The sequence below is a fragment of the Onychomys torridus genome, chromosome 2, assembly GCF_903995425.1.
Source record: "Onychomys torridus chromosome 2, mOncTor1.1, whole genome shotgun sequence".
Taxonomy (NCBI): Eukaryota; Metazoa; Chordata; class Mammalia; order Rodentia; family Cricetidae; genus Onychomys; species Onychomys torridus.
In genome coordinates, this window is record NC_050444.1 from 73,931,376 (window position 1) to 73,950,100 (window position 18,725).

The 18,725-nt window shown below is 37.0% G+C and overlaps 1 protein-coding gene across 3 annotated transcripts in view; it reads left to right on the forward strand.

Annotated features, from left to right (window-relative positions):
- The window catches only part of Fsd1l (fibronectin type III and SPRY domain containing 1 like), a 61,156-nt gene extending 49,407 nt beyond the window's left edge, over positions 1-11,749 (forward strand). For 2 of the 3 annotated variants that reach the window (XM_036177624.1, XM_036177625.1), the window contains 4 exons: positions 1,752-1,852; positions 2,407-2,658; positions 5,517-5,605; positions 9,337-11,749. In XM_036177624.1, the coding sequence (XP_036033517.1) occupies positions 1,752-1,852; positions 2,407-2,658; positions 5,517-5,605; positions 9,337-9,459 (565 nt within the window). In that variant the 3' untranslated portion in view covers positions 9,460-11,749. The remainder of the gene's footprint in view (positions 1-1,751; positions 1,853-2,406; positions 2,659-5,516; positions 5,606-9,336) is intronic. The other variant, XM_036177626.1, reaches the window with a different exon arrangement.
- Positions 11,750-18,725: the final 6,976 nt, after the last annotated feature.

An 18,725-nucleotide genomic window follows, 5' to 3' on the forward strand; every position in this document is an offset into this window, starting at 1 on the left:
TAATGTATTTTTGATACACAAATATTTTTTTTTTGAGACAAGGTTTTTCTGTGTAGTTTTGGTGCCTGTCCTGGATCTCGTTTTGTAGACCAGGCTGGCCTGGAACTCACAGAGTTCTGCCTGGCTCTGCCTCTCAAGTGCTGGGATTAAAGGCGTGCGCCACCACTGCCTGTATTTTTAAAATAAAGGACTTTTGATCTCCTTTAGGAAGGATTAAGAGAAACCATGCAGATTTTATTGTTCTATGTAATCACGCTACCTAATAGCATTCACTACAAAGTAGATAATTGAAGCAGTCCAGTTTAGTGTAATTATTGGAAACCATCTAATAAGTCTGTTGTTGACAGCAAGATAACATTTAAACAATGAAAATTGAAGTCATTGGATCATATGAAATGACTTTTAATATCTTTTTTTTTTTTTTTTTTTTTTTGGCTGGAGCTGAGGACCGAACCCAGGGCCTTGCGCTTGCTAGGCAAGCGTTCTACCACTGAGCTAAATCCCCAACCCCTGTTTTGTATTTAGAAGGGATTTGTATGCTGATTTTATTTGGTAATTTATTGTCTACTAATTTTTTTTGGAAGAAAAATTCTAGTGCAGTTGATTTGGAAAACTTCTAAATAGTAATGAGAGTATTTTCATTTTCTCTTAATAACCTGAGAATAATCTCTTAAAACCTCCCTTCCTTTAGTGTGTAAGTGCATGCATACATGCATGCTTGCTTGCTTGCCTGTAGATAGGTAGGCAGTATTCCTCAGGTGCCATCCACCCTGTATTTTGAGACTAGATCTCCTATTTTCCTGTGAAGTAGGTTAGCTGGCCAGTGATCCCCATGGATCCACTTATCTCCACTTGCACCGTTCTGGGTTTACAAGTGTAAATCACCATTCCTGACTGATTGAAACCCAGTCCTTATCCTGCACACTAAGCACTTTACCATTTGAACTGTCTCTACAGCCTAACTTTAGGATGATATTAACCAAAAAAGCAAATGCTTTTCAAGTACAAATTGAGTATAATTAAAGCAGACTTTCCAAACCTCTTGGGGGGCAAGCTACAAGGAACTGAGATTGCAAAAGTATATCATGGAACTACCTTGATAGGTACAACAACTACATTCTGGAAATTTAATCTGTTTGAAGTTTTTGAGAGGGTGAAGAGTCTAATAATGTCCAGTTCACTTGTCATATTATTTGCTATGAAAGGAGACCATATTGGATCTTGTTCACTTTAATAGTGGACATGCTTTGAGATTTGATATTTCTAGTACATAGATTCAGGTGACTTTCCCTTTTTAAGAAGAGAAGATCAAGAATAAAGATAATGCTAATAAAATGATTACTTAGTTCTGGTTATATAAGTAACCCAGTGTTGGCCTTTGCTTTTATTTAAATTCAGTTATAAAATATTTATAAGCTATAATCCAAGATCTTTCTTAATTTTTTCCCATCAGCAAATTTTGTCTCATTTGGCATTGTTTCTTATTTTAGCTGTGTGCTCTTTGTATAAGCCTTGCTCAGTGTGCATGACAGTAATGTTTTCAGCCTGCTTTGTGTTGACGGCTTCTTACATTTGACTGCATATAACTGATAACTCTTAATAATTCCTATCAAACAAGATGTTGCAACATTATGTTGCAACATAATGAGAGTATCTTCAAAGACTTTTGCTATGACTTTTGTCATAGACTTTTGTAATCCTAATTTATGAACTGTTTTCACCATAAATATTTTCCTGATTTTTTTTTTTAGAAGTGGTACGCCATCCCCAAAACGGACATCTGTAGGCTCCAGGCCACCAACAGTAAGAGGCAGCAGAGACCGTTTTACTGGGGAGTCATACACAGTGCTAGGTAGGATAAGCCTACTTTTCTCAGGTTTATGGTCATATAGCACACTGTAGGCTTCCTGCTCACATCTAGAAAGCCTGCCTGTGTAGTGAATGAGTCTCTATAGAAGCTTTTGTATTGGAGCCTAAACATTTTGAGAGTTACAAGTATTTACGGTCTTCAGATTGACCTACTGGGACTTTTAAATCTCTACTTCAGCTCATACAACATGGATATGTAATCCTTGAAGAGATCTTAACAAAGAAAGTCTTTGAAGTATTTTATATTCACAGAAACATAAGTAATACATGTAAATTTATAGCACATACTCTGCATTTAGCATTTGTTGTTGACATAATTTTTTTCATGGAAATAGTACTTAAATTTAGTGGGTATTTAGACTGTAATCCAGTACTCAGGAGGTTGAGGTGGAAGGATCATGAGCTTGTGTTTAGCCTGAGCTACACTGTGAGATTTGCTCTAAGAAAAAAATGATGTTGTTGTAGAACATGTGATAAGTAAAAGTCTGACTCTTAAGGATAACTAAGAGTCAAAACTTTTTTTCTGATCTTTTATAGGAGACACTGCTATTGAAAGTGGACAACATTATTGGGAAGTAAAGGCCCAGAAGGATTGTAAATCCTATAGTGTAGGCGTAGCATACAAAACTTTGGGGAAATTTGACCAGTTAGGAAAGACAAACACTAGTTGGTGCATCCATGTCAACAGCTGGTTACAGAACACTTTTGCTGCCAAGCATAATAATAAGGTCAAAGCTTTGGATGTTCCTGTTCCTGAGAAAATAGGTGTGTTTTGTGACTTTGATGGGGGTAAGTAAGTGTTCTTATTTTTCTAAAACATCATTTCCCCATACTTGGTTGTAGTTGAATATACTTTATGTATACAAAATAGTGTGTGTAAAGTGCTTTGACTTCTGTGAAAGTGTATAGGAATATTGTTTTTTTTTTTTTCCTGTTCCTATTTGGTGGCAGTTGGTTTTGTTTTTTGTTTTTTTTTTAAGAACCGCATACAAAGAAAATGAGAAACTGGACAAAACAGCTACATTTAGAATAGATGAAAAAGAGACACATGATATCAACCTGGTTAGGATATAGAGCCATCAAAGGGGACCTCCACAAGAGAGAGCAAGTGTAAGGCTGAACGGTGAGAGAGTCAGTTAGGGTAAGATGCTGCTGACAGACAACCTGAGTGGAGTGGAGTGTGGGGCTTAAGTAGTTAGCAGACAGACAAACTGAGTGGAGTGGAGTGTGTGGGGCTTAAGTAGTTAGCAGACAGACAAACTGAGTGGAGTGGAGTGTGTATGGCTTAAGTAGTTAGCCAACAGACTGATGGGACTGTGAGTAGAGTACAGTGGAGGATGCATGTGGCTTCAATAGTTAGCAGACTGATGGAGTAAAGCTTAAAAGCTGATCGAATGTGGCCAGTCAGTATAAGAAGGAAGAGATCTTACTTAGCATTTAGTAAGCTAATAAACCCTTTGGTGATAATGTATATAGTTGATGTGGAATAAGTAGAATAATGTTATTGGATGGATGCAAAAGGAATTGAATTTTAAATCATTACAGCTAGGCTTGAATACATTTTTACTAATCAGAATTGGAACCATTAAGATCAACAACTTTTGCCAATAATAAATGTTTGTTTATTCAGGAATTTGACTAATTTCTGCATCCTGGTAATTGTGAAATTGTTTTTATTGAGAAAAGCTTTTTAGGTTCTTGAATAAGCAGTAGTGCATTGTTGGGTAAATGTGGTGGACAGAACTTGGTAGCCCCCTTTGCTCTATTTTTGAAGCATTGGTTGTTTGATGTAAGGTCAGACCCTTTGTGGAGAGTTGGGCTGTAAGCATTGAAGTTTTCATGCATCTCATGGATTTGCTAAGCACACTTCTCAGGTGGGATGATTTTGACAGATTCATCAACCAGAGCAGCAGCAGAGTGCCAGTAACCATGACTTTCTGAGAGAAGGGAAGGACAGGGAGGGAAGAGGGAGGGAAGGAGACAGAGAGAGAGGGGGGGAGGGAGGGGGAGGGAGGGAAGGAGGGAGGGAGGGAGGGAGGGAGGGAGGGAGGGAGGGAGGGAGGGAAGGAAGAGAGAGCACCATGCATGCACACACTTGAACCCTTAGGAAGTGTTTTGAAACATCTTGGTTTGACACTTCACTTTTCCTTACACATCACAATCACACTGAGAAATGGTTGTTTGCATAGAATAAGAGGACAACAGTTCAGAAGACTTCATAGACTAAGAGAGGAAACAGTTCAAATGGCTTCATAGAGGAAGAGAGGAAACAGTTCAGATGACTTCATAGAGGAAGAGAGGAAACAGTTCAGATGACTTCATAGAGGAAGAGAGGAAACAGTTCAGATGACTTCATAGAGGAAGAGAGGAAACAGTTCAGATGACTTCATAGAGGAAGAGAGGAAACAGTTCAGATGACTTCATAGAGGAAGAGAGGAAACAGTTCAGATGACTTCATAGAGGAAGAGAGGAAACAGTTCAGATGACTTCATAGAGGAAGAGAGGAAACAGTTCAGATGACTTCATAGAGGAAGAGAGGAAACAGTTCAGATGACTTCATAGACTAAAAGAGGAAACAGTTCAGATGACTTCATAGAGGAAGAGAGGAAACAGTTCATGTGACTTAGAGGAAGAGAGGAAACAGTTCAGATGACTTCATAGAGGAAGAGAGGAAACAGTTCATGTGACTTAGAGGAAGAGAGGAAACAGTTCAGATGACTTCATAGAGGAAGAGAGGAAACAGTTCAGATGACTTCATAGAGGAAGAGAGGAAACAGTTCAGATGACTTTGTTTTCATTATAGGTAAGTTTACGAGGCATCCAGTTATCAAGTCTTTTCACCTTTCCAGTTTCTTCACATACAGACCACCATCAAATGGTCTATCTGGAGTTGCTTGTCAACTTATTATGTAATTAGTTGTAAAAAAAAAATCATTGTCATTTTGTGAAGGCTGACCACTGTGTTCCTCATCTTCAAAACCCTTTCTTCTGCAAACTTCTTATGCCACCACTGTAGTGCACGTTCAATAGTGGTTCCTACCACCACTGGAGTATGCATTCACTAGAGATTTGTACCACCATTGTAGTGTATGTTCATTAGCTGTTCCTGCCACCATTGTAGTGCACATTCACTAGTGGTGTCTCTGCCAGATGCATTGTTGGTGTTGTGGGCTGTGTCTGCTGCATTATAACCAGTTTTGAACTTATGTGAGAAAAGTGAGTTTGCTTTTTGTCTAACATTTCCATTTTTACTTTATACTAAATAAATATAAAAGAAACAGCAAATAATGTCAGAAGCAAGAAATGTGTATGAAAGCAGTATATAACGTAACCATAATTATTTAGGAATTGTATGGCATTCTTCAGTATGCTAATGATGGCAAATTTCAACAGTGCAATAAAACCACACTTTACTTCTGCAGCAGCTTAGTAGATAAGAAGACACTAGTAAGGTCTTGAAGATCAGGAGAAAATTAGATTTAGAGTTTTTCCCTTATGTTTTCAGATTTTTATAAGAATTATTAAGTATAGTTCATATAGTTTGTAACAAAAATTAATGTTAAAATATGGCTTTTGGCATGGTCACATGTTGAACCTAGATGTTATACTTGGATAATAAATTAGGCTTTTTTTTTTTGTACTTTTAGGCCAGCTTTCTTTCTATGATGCACACTCTAAGCAGTTGCTATACTCCTTCAAGACAAAATTTACTCAACCAGTACTGCCTGGTTTCATGGTTAGTATCTTATTTCTTTTTTCTTTGGCTCAGCAATGTTGAGAATAATATGTGCTGTATTATTTGAGAAGCAGTGTACCTTACTCCCTTTGTATTTGTCTCCTTCCCCACCCCACCCTTTCCAAATTTCTAGACATTTTCAGTAGGTTTTATTAAAGTCAGTACTAACATAAAATCACAAGCTTGAATTTTTCCTTGACTGTGCTCACCTTTGTGACTAGTACCCAGGCAAGAAGAGCAGCCTTGTGGTGTGCTATGCCCACCGCCAGTCCCCAAGAGGCTCTTCTGGAAGAGCTAGTCACTGTCGTGGACTTTAATGCTCCAGATTCATTTAGCCTCCTTTTCAGCTTTATGGAATTGCATGGAATCTTTTTTGCTTAACCTTATGTCTAAGATTTGTCCATGTTCCACATGGTTTTAGTTTGTTCACTCATTCTTAGAACTACATCATCTTCCAGTATATGACTGCTGACGGACTGTCCATTCTAGTTTAGGTTGAATTCTTTATTTGGGTATTTTCATTTGGAGGATATGACATGTGCATGATTTCAGGCCTACTCAAGTACTACAGGCTGATTTGTGAACAACAATCCTATTCTTCACACAGAATGAAAATGTACCTTTAATTTTTTAATGCAGTGTTATCACTATTTCTAACACTGTGTCTGTCTGCTTTTCTCTGGTAAAATTAGGTTACTATTAGAAACTAATTCACTTTTGATTTGGATATATTTTCTGTAGGTATTTATTGAGTTTATCCATTATTTTTCATTCCAAATAATTATAATTACACAATAATATAGATAGATAACCTGAGGAAATTGTTTTAAACTTACTAAACCTCTTTATTTTCCTTCCTTGGAAGCCTAATTTTATTAACTTAGTAATGGATGTTGTTTGCACACGAGGTCAATTTTTAGAGTTAGGTTTATTAAGGTATAATTTACATAGAGTATTGTACACTTCTTAGTTTTGCCAGATGCCTACAGTGATGTGGCCACTACCATAAATCAGGGTTTGGTAGTTGGCACAGTAGGAAATTCCGGCATGCTCTTGGGTAGTAGGCCTTACCCATCACAACCCACCCAAACAGTAAGTAAACCATTTTCAATTCTTGTAGTTTTGGCTTTTGAGACTGTCATATAGATGGAGTTGTATGATATACAGCCTTTTGATGCTACAGCACAGCACATGTGACCATTAGCCTTACTGCCCTGTGTGTCTGTCAGTCAGTCTTCTTTTCAACTGCTGAGTAGTGATCCACGTCTGTATGTACTGTTGGTGCTGGGTGTTTTGCAGTGCCTGGAATGCAGCTTGGGTCTTGCACATGCTAAGTGAACACTACCACTAGCCTATGTCCCTACCTCACATTATTTTGAGCCAAGGGCTCTTTGTAGACCAGGCTGTCCTGAAATCCTCCTGCCTATCTCCCAAATGCCTGGCTTACAAATGTGAGCCATCACGCATAGTTTATACAATTATTTGTTTATATACCAGCTCAAGGACATTTGCTTTTTCTCTAGTTTGCACAACAAATAAAAGCCACTGTAAGCATTCATATAGGTATTTTTTGTGTGCACGTATAGTTTCCTTTCTCTTGAATAATGGGGTTGTCTAATCCCAGTGAAATTTTATGCTTTGTGCACACCTTTTATCTCAGCACTTGGGAGGCAGAGACAGGTGGATCACTGTGAGTTTGGGGCCAGCCTGGAGTTCAGAGTGAGTTCTAGGAGAGCTGTCCAGAGAAAAAAATATGCTTAATTTTGTAAGAAGCTATTAAAATGTACTCCACAGTGGCTATAACATATTTGCATCACTCCAAGAATCATGTGAAAGTTTTTCATACCTTTGCCATTATTTGTACTGTCTTTTGATTAGTGACTTGTTGATCACAGACATTCTCTCTTGTTTCTTCTTCAAGTTTTGTATTTTAAGTTTTACATTTAAGTCTGTGATTGGTATCTTTTTTTAACCACTTTTTTTTAAAGATGTATTTATTTATTATGTATACAGAAGAGGGCACCAGATCTCATTACAGATGGTTGTGAGCCACCATGTTGGTGCTGGGAATTGAACTCAGGACCTCGGAAGAACAGTCAGTGCTCTTAACCTCTGAGCCATCTCTCCAGCCCCATTGGTATCTTTTGAGTTGACTTTTATATACAGTCTGGCTCAAGATTCTTTTTTATATGGGTATCCATTTCCTCCAGTACTGCTTACTTTTTAAAACTGACCTTTCTCTACTGTTTTACTTTCATAATTTTCTGCTAGATTTTTTTCAAGATAAAAAAGTATTTTATGTGCATACAGGCTTTACTTGCATGTATATTTTAGTTGTGTTGTATTGTTTGGTTTTCTCTCACCATGACACAAGCCAGGGTTATCTGGGAAGAGGAAACCTCAGTTGAGAAAATGCCTCCATCACCTGTAGGCAAGTCTGTTGAGTATCTTTCTGATTGACGTGGGAGAACCCAACCCACTGCTGGTGTTGCCACCCCTTGACAGGTGGTCCTGGGTTGTATAAGAAAGCACGCTGAACAAATTGTGAGAAATAAGTGAGTAAGCAGCAGTTCTCCATGGCTTTTGCTTTAGGTTCCTTCCTTGAGTTTCTGCTCTGACCTCCTGTGATCATGGACTGTAGTACAGAATATAAGAAAAACTCCTTTCTTCCCAAGTTGCTTTGGTTCATGGTGTCCACTTCATTCATCTCTGGTGCAAGAGAGAGCAAAAGAGGGAACCAGAATCCCTGGAACTGGAGTTACAGATGGTTGTAAGGCACCATGTCGGTGCTGGGAACCTAACTCTGTTCTAGAGGCAACCAGTGCTCTTGACTGCTGAGCCATCTGGCCAGCCCTCTTCTGCTGGATAGTTTAAGTCAATATTTTTTCTGAGTCCTTTAAACAGTTAACTTAGTCTGTCTATATCTGAGGAATATATGTTTACATTTGGGACTTTGTTATTACCGAATCTGCTTGTTTTATAGATGTTAATTGTTAACTATGCAGTTAACAATTTCAATCTTTAGACTGGTGTACTAGTTAGTAGTGAGCACTTGAGGATGTATTTGAAAGTAGAAATACTTAAATGGTCTCTAAAATTTTCCTTGCTTTAAGCCCATGTTTGCTATATACATGGTAGCTGATAATTTAAATGGTCGATATTTTCAGATTTTAAGTGTCTTAACTGTTCCAATCTGTACTGACTAATAGAGCTGTTTCACAAGTAAAATGGTTATCTTTCATAAGCTCATTTGTGATTTTTAACATTATATTAGTGTGTATATGTGTGTGTGAGAGAGAGAGACAGAGACAGAGACAGAGATAGATTATGGGTCACAGTGTGCATGTGGAAATCACCTGTCAGGAGTTGGTTCCCCAGGGATGAAACTCAGGTCATCTGGCTTGCATAGATAGTGCCTTTACCTGCTGAGCCATCTCAATGGCCCATATGTCCTATATCTAAAGCCGTGTCTCAATATTAAGTGAGATAGGAAGTTTCTTAGGGGTACATGTCCCCTGGTTGTAAAGGTTAGGGAAATACCAGCAATCAACATGTTTCCTGAGATTAATCCATTTTAGTCTCTTGAGTTTCTGCTGTCCTGGGTTCCCTTTCTTGGGTGCAGTTTCAATGGCTTCTGCTACTGCAAAGACTTCCTTTGGCCACTGTGAGCCTTTCTGTTTCTCCTCAGCTCAATTTGATTAGGGTCTAACTGAGGCTTTGTCTTGTCTTAGGTCTGGTGTGGTGGACTGTCATTGAGTACTGGAATGCAGGTTCCAAGTGCTGTGAGAACACTTCAGAAAAGTGAAAATGGAATGACTGGTTCAACGAGCAGCCTGAACAACGTCACTCAGTAATGGCACCGGAGACTGTGGCAGCCTGAACAATGTCACTCAGTAATGGCACCGGAGACTGTGATTACCCTTCCTCTTTGACAGGGTGGCCTTTTCCACGCATTTCCTAACACAGACATTTCTGAGTGGTGGAAATCAGGTTTGCTATGCTCTGCTTTGAAGCCTGGAACCTGTTAGATTAAGCACCAAATAGGAAGCAGACCCAGGACAGTACTTGGTGTCACAGAAGCAAGCAGTTACATGCAGGAGGCTGACATTTGAGTAATGAATAGGAAAGGGGTGGTATTGAAATATTTATGTAGAAACCCATTTTTCTGTTTCGTGAGCTCCTCTGACTCGTCTAGTAGGTGTGACTATATATGGACCCAGGGCCTGGGCTGCAAAGCTTTTAAAGCTTGCCTTTCCTCTGCACCATGTTCTTGTTTCTCCTCACTAGTTGTCATTAATTCCTTTCACTGAAGCTTTAAAAACACAAGGTCCCCTAAGGCTTCCTAGAAATTCAAATCATTGCCTAGGGATGGCAGAGAAATTTTCTTACAATAGTGTATCTCACCCTTTTATAAATAAGTGGAGCTTTTGATAGATAACTTACTTACTGGCTAGATTCATATTATTTTCTCCTATAAACTATTGTGATATTGTTCTTATAACCCAAAATATCAAGCAGATAGGACGAATTTGGGCAGTGCAAAGGGCATGGTCTTCACGTGTGCTTCTCTGGAGTCACTCCTTCTGCTCCTCCCTGGCTCCTGGGGAACCTCTGGAAAAGATGAGCACTCGGATTTTCTTCTCTTCTTAAACCCTACCTTTTAAAGCTCTCTTTGATAAAAATTTCCACTTAAATTTGGCACTGGTGATAATTATTGCTTATTTTTACCCTTCCTAATAAGAATGAAAGTTTGTTAATTAAGTACATTATTAATTTTTTTGTCTATGAAAGATGATAAAGAAATATTCCTAAAGTATTCTTTTCTGGAATGATTTATATGTGCTTTCTACAGAGATATGGGATGCTTTAACTAGGAGTTTTGAGACAAAAACTACATGTATCTGACTTAACTGACACATGTTTTTCAAACAATCATTTGAATGTTTTTGTGGGGTTTTTTCCTCTTTTCTTTCTTTTTTTTCTTTCTTTTCTTTTCTTTTTTTGGTCTTTTTGTTCCACTCATTCACTGTTTAAAAGTTTCTGATTCTTCCAGAAATGAACATAGATGTCTTTTTCAAACCCACACATTTCCCAAAGGAATGTGTGAAACAGTGAGCCAAAGCTGTGGTTATTAACAGTGAAACCTTCTATTACAAATTGGTTAAAACTTTCAACTCAAGTTTTTTGAGCCAAAGTAGAAGTTGAAATTATAAAACTGCTTTCAGAAATTTAAAGAAATGAAAATTTGACTTTTAATTAATTTTTGTTACTTTTAAATCTCTTTTTGTTTTGAGAATCTTGGGCTTTGGCAAACTTCCCTGCGGAAGTGTCTGTTCTTGCTTTCTGTGTGTAGATTGTATAATAGTAATAAGTATTTACTCTTAAAATTTACTGCTTACTGGCATGATTGTATTTGTTCTGTTGAAGAAACAAACTTGACCTAGGATATAATTTTCCATATATCAGATATTTACAGTATTATCTGATAACATGTTGGTAGTTTTTAAGACTAAAGCAGTTTACAGAATAAAGTATGTCAATATTCTTTGGTTCCCCAAAGTAGTATTTTACTTTTCATTTCTCATAGTTTGAAAGACATTTTTCAGAGTTCTACTACCTCTAGGAATGTTATTTCATGACCTAAGGGAAAGGAATTGCTCCTTTTTGTAGACTCATACCTGAAAGCAGTAATTTACTGGAATTGCTTTGTGTGGCTACTCAGTATGTTTTGTCAAAAATGACATGAAAGGGACAGTTGTTCTTATATAGAACTTTTCATTATGATATCATATCATAGTTGTGTCTTCTTATTTATACAGTGCCTTTTTCCTCTACACATGCTCATTGTCAACTGAATTTAAGCCAGCCAGCTTTGTACTGTAGTGGTGAGGGCCTTCTGTTGAGGGCTAGAAAAGTACATGTGATTCTTCCTTGTGCTCATCCCATCATTTGAGACCTTCTAAAATTTCCAAACAATCATTGGAAAATGTGTGACTTCTCCTGGGAAGGTTTTGTTTCTCAGAGGATTTGTAGTATGAAGTCAGTGAATGAGAATCCAAGTTTTCATAAAGTGATATATTTGGTACTAATTATTCCTCTATTTTAAAATAAGCATCAGATGTTTTTCTTCTCTCTGATTCTTATTGTGTCTCTTATTTTTTTAAAAAGAACAAATTGTAGTATTTTAGTTTTAAAAAAAACCTAAGTTTATTAACTTAAATGGATGTTTGTCACCCTTGTTTTTAAATCAAAAATAATTCACTATAGTGCCTACTTAAATAATTTCAAAATAAGGTAACTATTAACTTAATCCTAATATTTAACATCATCATTAGCATTAGAATAAAATACACTGAGCTTCTTTGCTTAGCTTAGTGTGCTGTGGAAAGCTGGCAAGTCCTCTCCATCATTCTTTATTTCTTCTGTCTGCTTGCCTAGCTCAAACACCACTGCTTTCCATGAAGGAAATGCAGGAGAGGTGGACCGTAATGGATACATCACAGGTGTAAAAGCTGTTTTATAAAGCATGTATTAAGTGTTGTATTTCCCTTTTAGTAGTTGAATTCCAACCCAGTTTTACCTAGCTGGAAATAGACAGGAAGAAGCTGCCTTAAGCACTTTAGAAAAGGAATTTTGCTACAATTCATTTGACTCAGCTGATTGTGTCACATCTTTTAAATTTGGTAAATATGTATTATACCAAGCATTTAATGACTAATGCACATAGAAATTTAATATATAGTGATTCTTTGAATGTTCCAGGCGTAAGTTTTTAAAAAATGTATTAAGAGTTTGTCTGTCTGTGGGTTTAATTGGTAGCACCTCTGCCACGCGACCGTAAACTGCTAGACAGCCAGGTGTGACCTTCTGACTCTGTTCTGAATATTCTAAAATGAGACACTGACTTGGATTATTGTCTCATTTATGGAATGAAACCATCAACAATATTATGTATAATCTGAACCTCCATGATTGATCCTTATTATAAATAAGAAAAAATATTTATGATGAAATATTTTAAGAAGGTCAAGATATTCTATTTCCTGACTTACCTAGAATGATTAGTTTCTCTATATATCTTTTCCATGAAATTATAGCTATTTATGTATTTGCAATTGTTTCTTTCAAAAACAATTTTTTTTAAAAATTGGAAAGGGATATATATGGAAAGTGATAACTCCAAAGAATATTAATCTTAAAAGAAGGCAGTATAGACATCTTACCATGAAATATACTCCTCTAGGCTAAGGTGCCTCCTTAGCACAGTAGGTAGTGTGTCAGTCTCACATTACTCTAGGCTAAAAATGTAACTGTTTTAGACATAACTTTTATATCATCTTTGTTAGATGAGCATATAATTCATATAACAGTACTTGAGTTTCTATGATATGGCATCAGTTTTATTACTTTCTGTCCAGGTTTTCAAAACTTGTAGAGTTTAAATCACCATAGCAGCTCATTCTGCTGTTTTTTGCTTTTATAGTCTTGATCTAAAAATAATGTTTAGTTAGTACGTCATTAAATTCCTAAAAACATATATTCATGGGCTGGCAAGATGGATCACAGGAAAAGAGCTACTGCCAAGATGACTGTGTTTGTTCCCTGGGATGCAGATAGAAGGGGAAAAGCAACTCCTGCAAGTTGTCCTCTAACCTACACACCCACGCATGCACACACGCATGCACACACGCATGCACACACGCATGCACAAAGGACGTAACTTTAAATAACTTAAAGTACATTTGTTGCGGCTTTTAAAAAACCCATCAAATCAATTACACATAGTAATATTATAGTTAATTCTGTTACAATTTTTATAGTAACAGAAAATCTGAAAAAGTTTCTTTCCTGGTTTTGTTTATACACTATATACAGTCTATAAGAGGTAAGCATGAATTTACTTAGTATTCAAGTCCCCATTAAGTTGTTATTTTCAACCACATGTATCTTTCATAACTCCAGCACTCAGAACTACAGTAGGTAATCAAGGTTTTCTTACCGAGTATCATCACAGCAACATTACCTCATGTTTGGTATTGTTAGTTTTATCTGTATCTTAACAGTGTTCACATTTGTGATTCTGATGTCAGTATTGTGTTACCTGAGAGGTATGATTATTAACCTGAATACCATAGGAATTTTCCACCAGTTGGAATTTAAGTGGGTTGTTTGCTGCTGCTGTTTGAATTGAAAAGTTGTATATGCCATATGAATGTTAAAATATTGGCTTAGTAATCAATGCCAGAAATTACCATAGAACTTTTATCGTGACTACCCAACCATATTAAGAGAGTACTTTTTCTAGGTTAATATAATATACTGACTTTGATACATCATCATTTTAGTTATATTTGTTTAAAGTTATATATTTTCTTAATAATAGTCACCTTAAGTTGGTGCTTAGGAAGAAATATGTAAAGGATTTGCAGTATGTAGGACAGGGGTCAGTGACTGTATTTTCTTGGCTTGGAAATTTGAACCAATTTTAAAAGAAATCAAATTGGAAGAGATTGGTAAAAGGCATTTAAATAATATTGGAACATTTGGAGAGTACAGGACTATGAGAAAAATTTCTTTTGAGCATCTCCAGTATCTCTAAGGTAGCAAAGGACTGAGTTTCATTGATCTTTTAATGTAGACTTTGTAAAATCAAATCCATAACTGATTCTATTAAGATATGATAGCTAAAGTTGGGAAATAGCGTCATTAAAAGATGCTAGGCTTTAGGATTTTTGGCATTCTTTTAAGTATGTAAAATTAATCATTACAGTTGTCCCATACAGTAATCTATGACCTCTTTGTAAATCTCTCACCACCTTTGGGTCTCTATTGCCTTACTTTAAAATAGTGTACATTGTTTAGCCTACCTCACAGGGCTGTTGTGAGGAGTGTAATGAAATGGAGTCCTCTGTAAAGGGGACAAATTTCATTAACAATGGCTGTATGGATGTATTTGGATACTTGTAAATGCAGTTTACTTTGAAAAAGCATGTTCTTAAGTTGGTATTACCAGTGATTTTTAAATGATTTTTTTAAAAGATGACTTCCTATTAAAATGTCTTTTATTATTAATTTACATTGTGCATGACAGTCTTTATATATTATCTCATCAACTACATAATTTCTAGAGTTGTAAAGTTCCTCCATAGCATTCATGTGTAGAGTGGAACCTAAATAAGCAAATTACTTCAGCTCCTTTTCCATCAGGAATTTGCACTTTCCATTTAGGATAGCCTGGTAACTCTTGCAGAGTGAATTTGGATGAAATAACCCTTCTCCTGCAACCAGATGGTTTAACTATTTGTTGCATTTGACAAATATTCATCAGCTTTATTGAAAAACATTTCAAAACCTTATTCATTAACCTATATCAGTTATTATCTGGACATATTTGTGTTGCTCTAAATTGTATTAAATGGTTTACAAGTTATCCTACTCTACAGGATTTTGGTATGTCTATTATCTGGACATGATTTTGCTATGCAGCTGTGATAATACAAATTCCAGTTCCTCAGGTCTAACCTTTAAGTTGTGGATGAAGACCATTAATAAAATACACATGATAGATCAGTGCTACAAGTGTGTTTGAAATGGGCACAGTGCCTCATTTTCCTTAGAAACAAGAAAAAGCCTTTTAAATGCTGTTTTTAAACTTAAAAATGGGTGTAAAGTCCAGTAACTTGTTTGTTGAAATGATTGTATGTTATGTATAATATGTTCTACTTCAGTTTTTTACAAAAGCCCCTGTATTATCCCTTCCAAAAATTAAACTTTTTCTTTGCTTTCTTTTGTGTCAGTGTTTGATTTTTAGTAACTTGTATTTAAATATCTTGTTGTTTATTAAGTATGAGAATATTTTAACAGTCATAGTGTCATTGCCAAGCTAAAGCTGGGCATTTATAAGTAATAATAAGCCTCTGTGTGTGATTTATTTGGCGGGCTCACAAAAGATTAAAAAATAACCAAAAAACCAAAAACCACCAACTACACACTTTGCTTAAGGTCAGCACCAAAGGGATTGATTTTATTACTGTGCTTCCATGTAACTCTCCAACCAGTGATAGAATATATGGTATTAAGGGAACGGTCTTCATATTCTAAATAGAACTATCCAGTAGGATATACAGTATGATACAAGAATGTACATGCAGCCAAGGTGGTGGTGGTGTACATCTTTAATCCCAGTACTTGGGAGGCAGAGGTAGGTGGGTCACTGTGAGTTCAAGGCCAGCCTTGTTTACAAAATGAGGGAGCTGTTACACAGAGAAACCCTATCTGGAAAGAAAATGTCTACAAACACCAGATATTTGGGTTACAGATCCTGTGTGTCCACTTGATAGGATTACAGTCAAGGTGGGGATCCAGGGATTGTGTCTATTTGGTTTCCATAATTGTCTACCTGACTCAAGATAAAAATGCAAAATTTATGGTATGGGTAGGGAAAGGAGCTCCTCTGGGAAATATATGTATATATAAAGTCTAGGATAAACACGCGCACACACACACACACACACACACACACACACACACACACAAATACCTATATATGTAAAACTTCTAGTTAACCCAACTCTGCTTCACATTGACTCCTGAAACTCCATGATGGAAATCAGCACCTAGCTTCACCTAATGGAACTTCTTAATGGTGTCTGATGGTTGGTGTTAATTGACTACTTGAGACTCACATGAGAAGAGAGTCTCAGTGAGGTACTGTCTCAATAGATTAGTATGTAGTCATGTCTATGGGAGTGCTTCCTTATTTGAATTAATAAAGGTGTGCAGACCTACCCTAAATGTGGACAGCACTATAGTAAAAGTTTTCCTGTGTCCCAGCTGGCCTGTGGTCAGGACAAATCCCTCCTACTCACAACCCCCAAGTAAACACACAGAGGCTTATATTAATTATAACTGCTTGGCCATTAGCTCAGGTTTATTACTGACTAGCTCTTACATTTAAATTAACCCATAATTCTTATCTATGTTTAGCCATGTGGCTTGGTACCTTTTCTCAGTTCTGCTTTGTCATCTTGCCTTCTCTGTGTCCGGCTGGCAACTCCCAAGTATGTTCTTCCTATTCCCAGCATTCCTTTAGTCTGCTCGCCTAACCTATACTTCCTGCCTGGCTACTGGCCAATCATTGTTTTATTTATCAACCATTCAGAGAAACACACATTCACAGCATAAAGAACAATATTCCACAACACACCACCATTTCACTAGCTGGGTGCTGGACAAAAGAGGAGAGAGCTAACTGAACACTCTCATACATTAATTCTATGCTCTCTTCTGTTTTTTTTATATGGCCGGCTCCCTCAAGCATTGCCTCTTTGACTTCCTAATATGATAGGCAGTAATATGGGACTGTGAGACAAAATAAGCCTTCCCTTCTAAATTGCTGTTTCCAGAGTATTTTATCACAGCCACTGGAAGTGAAATTGGTGGAATTCCTCAGACTTCCACTGACATACCCAATTTTAAATTATTATACAAAATTGCCAGTACCCCAGAACTCCCTTCCTTGCCATCCCTAAAATTTCCTTGGGAACCTGTGTATCTGTTCCCAAGATCCATCCAGAAAAAAGATTGTAATATATATATATACGATGTGTGTGGGGGCAGGTTGTGGAAAATAGATGCTGGGATATGCCAATTGGAGTGTCTAAATACATGTATACCAGGTCACTTATACTTATGCTATCACTTTCCAGTATTGTCTGAAAAATCTGAGACTTCCATATTTGAAGGTACATTTATGTTCCTTATAAGAAAAATTATCTGTCCAGATGGATATTAAAGAATTTTTTAGATTTATTTTTATTTAGGTATATGTATGTGCATATGAGTGGTTAGGGCTGGTACAGTTCCCATAGGATACCACCAATGTTGCTGGTTCGGGATGTGTATCCACACACACCTGGATGATTCCCAAAAGATGATTCATTCACTTCTAACAGGCTATTTTTATTCATCCTTGTATCCTTTCCACAGCTTTAAATTTTGTTCATCAGATTAAAAGGTTTTTTGGTGTACTAAAGTCTCTAAAGTGTCTGTCTGAAATGCTTGAGAAGCACTATTTTTTAGTTGCTATAACAATATCTGACAGCAGTAACTTAGGGGAATAAGTATTCTCTTTGGATCATAGTTGGAGAAGTTAAAGTCTGTCATGGGAGGTAGGGCATGGCAGATTTTATGGCAGCAGGGGCATAAGAGTCTACTCACATCTACATGGACTGGACCAGGGATCAAAGAGCAGACTGAAAGTATGGCTGGGCTGTAAACCTTAATGCCTGTCCCCTCTAATGGCCCACTTCCTCCAGGGTTTTAGAACCCTACCTTTCCAAGATTCTATAACTGCCAGAAGCTAGAGAGACCAAGTATTCCAAGAGAATCGTTTAAGGGAGCACTTCACATTCAGGCTATTAAACAGGACCATTGTGACTGGTTGTATTTACCTTGTTATTTTCCATCTTCCAGTAGTAGATGGGGCTTTTACTTTTAAAGCTTGTGTTAAGAAGAATAAAGTTACTTGCAAGTGGGGGAATCTTTAGAGGTAAATTGCCACAAAAGTTGCTGACAATTTATATCTAAGATAACCAAATAAAAAGGACTGCCAATTTTCTTTGAGAGATCCAAATTCTCTCTTTGGCATATATCTTTAAATTCTGGTCCACATTACAGTGACAGAAACTTGAAAATGTAGATGACATGTTATGTACTTATGAGGAAAAAACAATGAGATCTAACCTAAGCTTCAGTCAGAAAATTGGGTAGTCCTCTAACTGCCTCTTTTCAAGGTTAATGAGGACACGATTTGCTATTGTAGGGTAAAAGGGCCAAGGAAAAACACCCTGACATAACTTGACCACAAGACCAGGGCCAAGAAGAATCCACCAATCCCTCAGCTTGCCCCAAGATCAGGCCACAGAATCCTACCAATCTCTGAGCTTGCTAAAGAGCAGTACACAGAATCCCATCAATCCCAGGCCACCCTGAAAAGCTCCTCCCTACCCACCCAGGAAACCCTACCTGAATTCTGTTCAGTTCCCTGCTGCTTCTGCAGCTTACTTTTTCCCTCCAAATACCCTTATCTCTCTCAACAAATGCTACGTGTACTTGAATC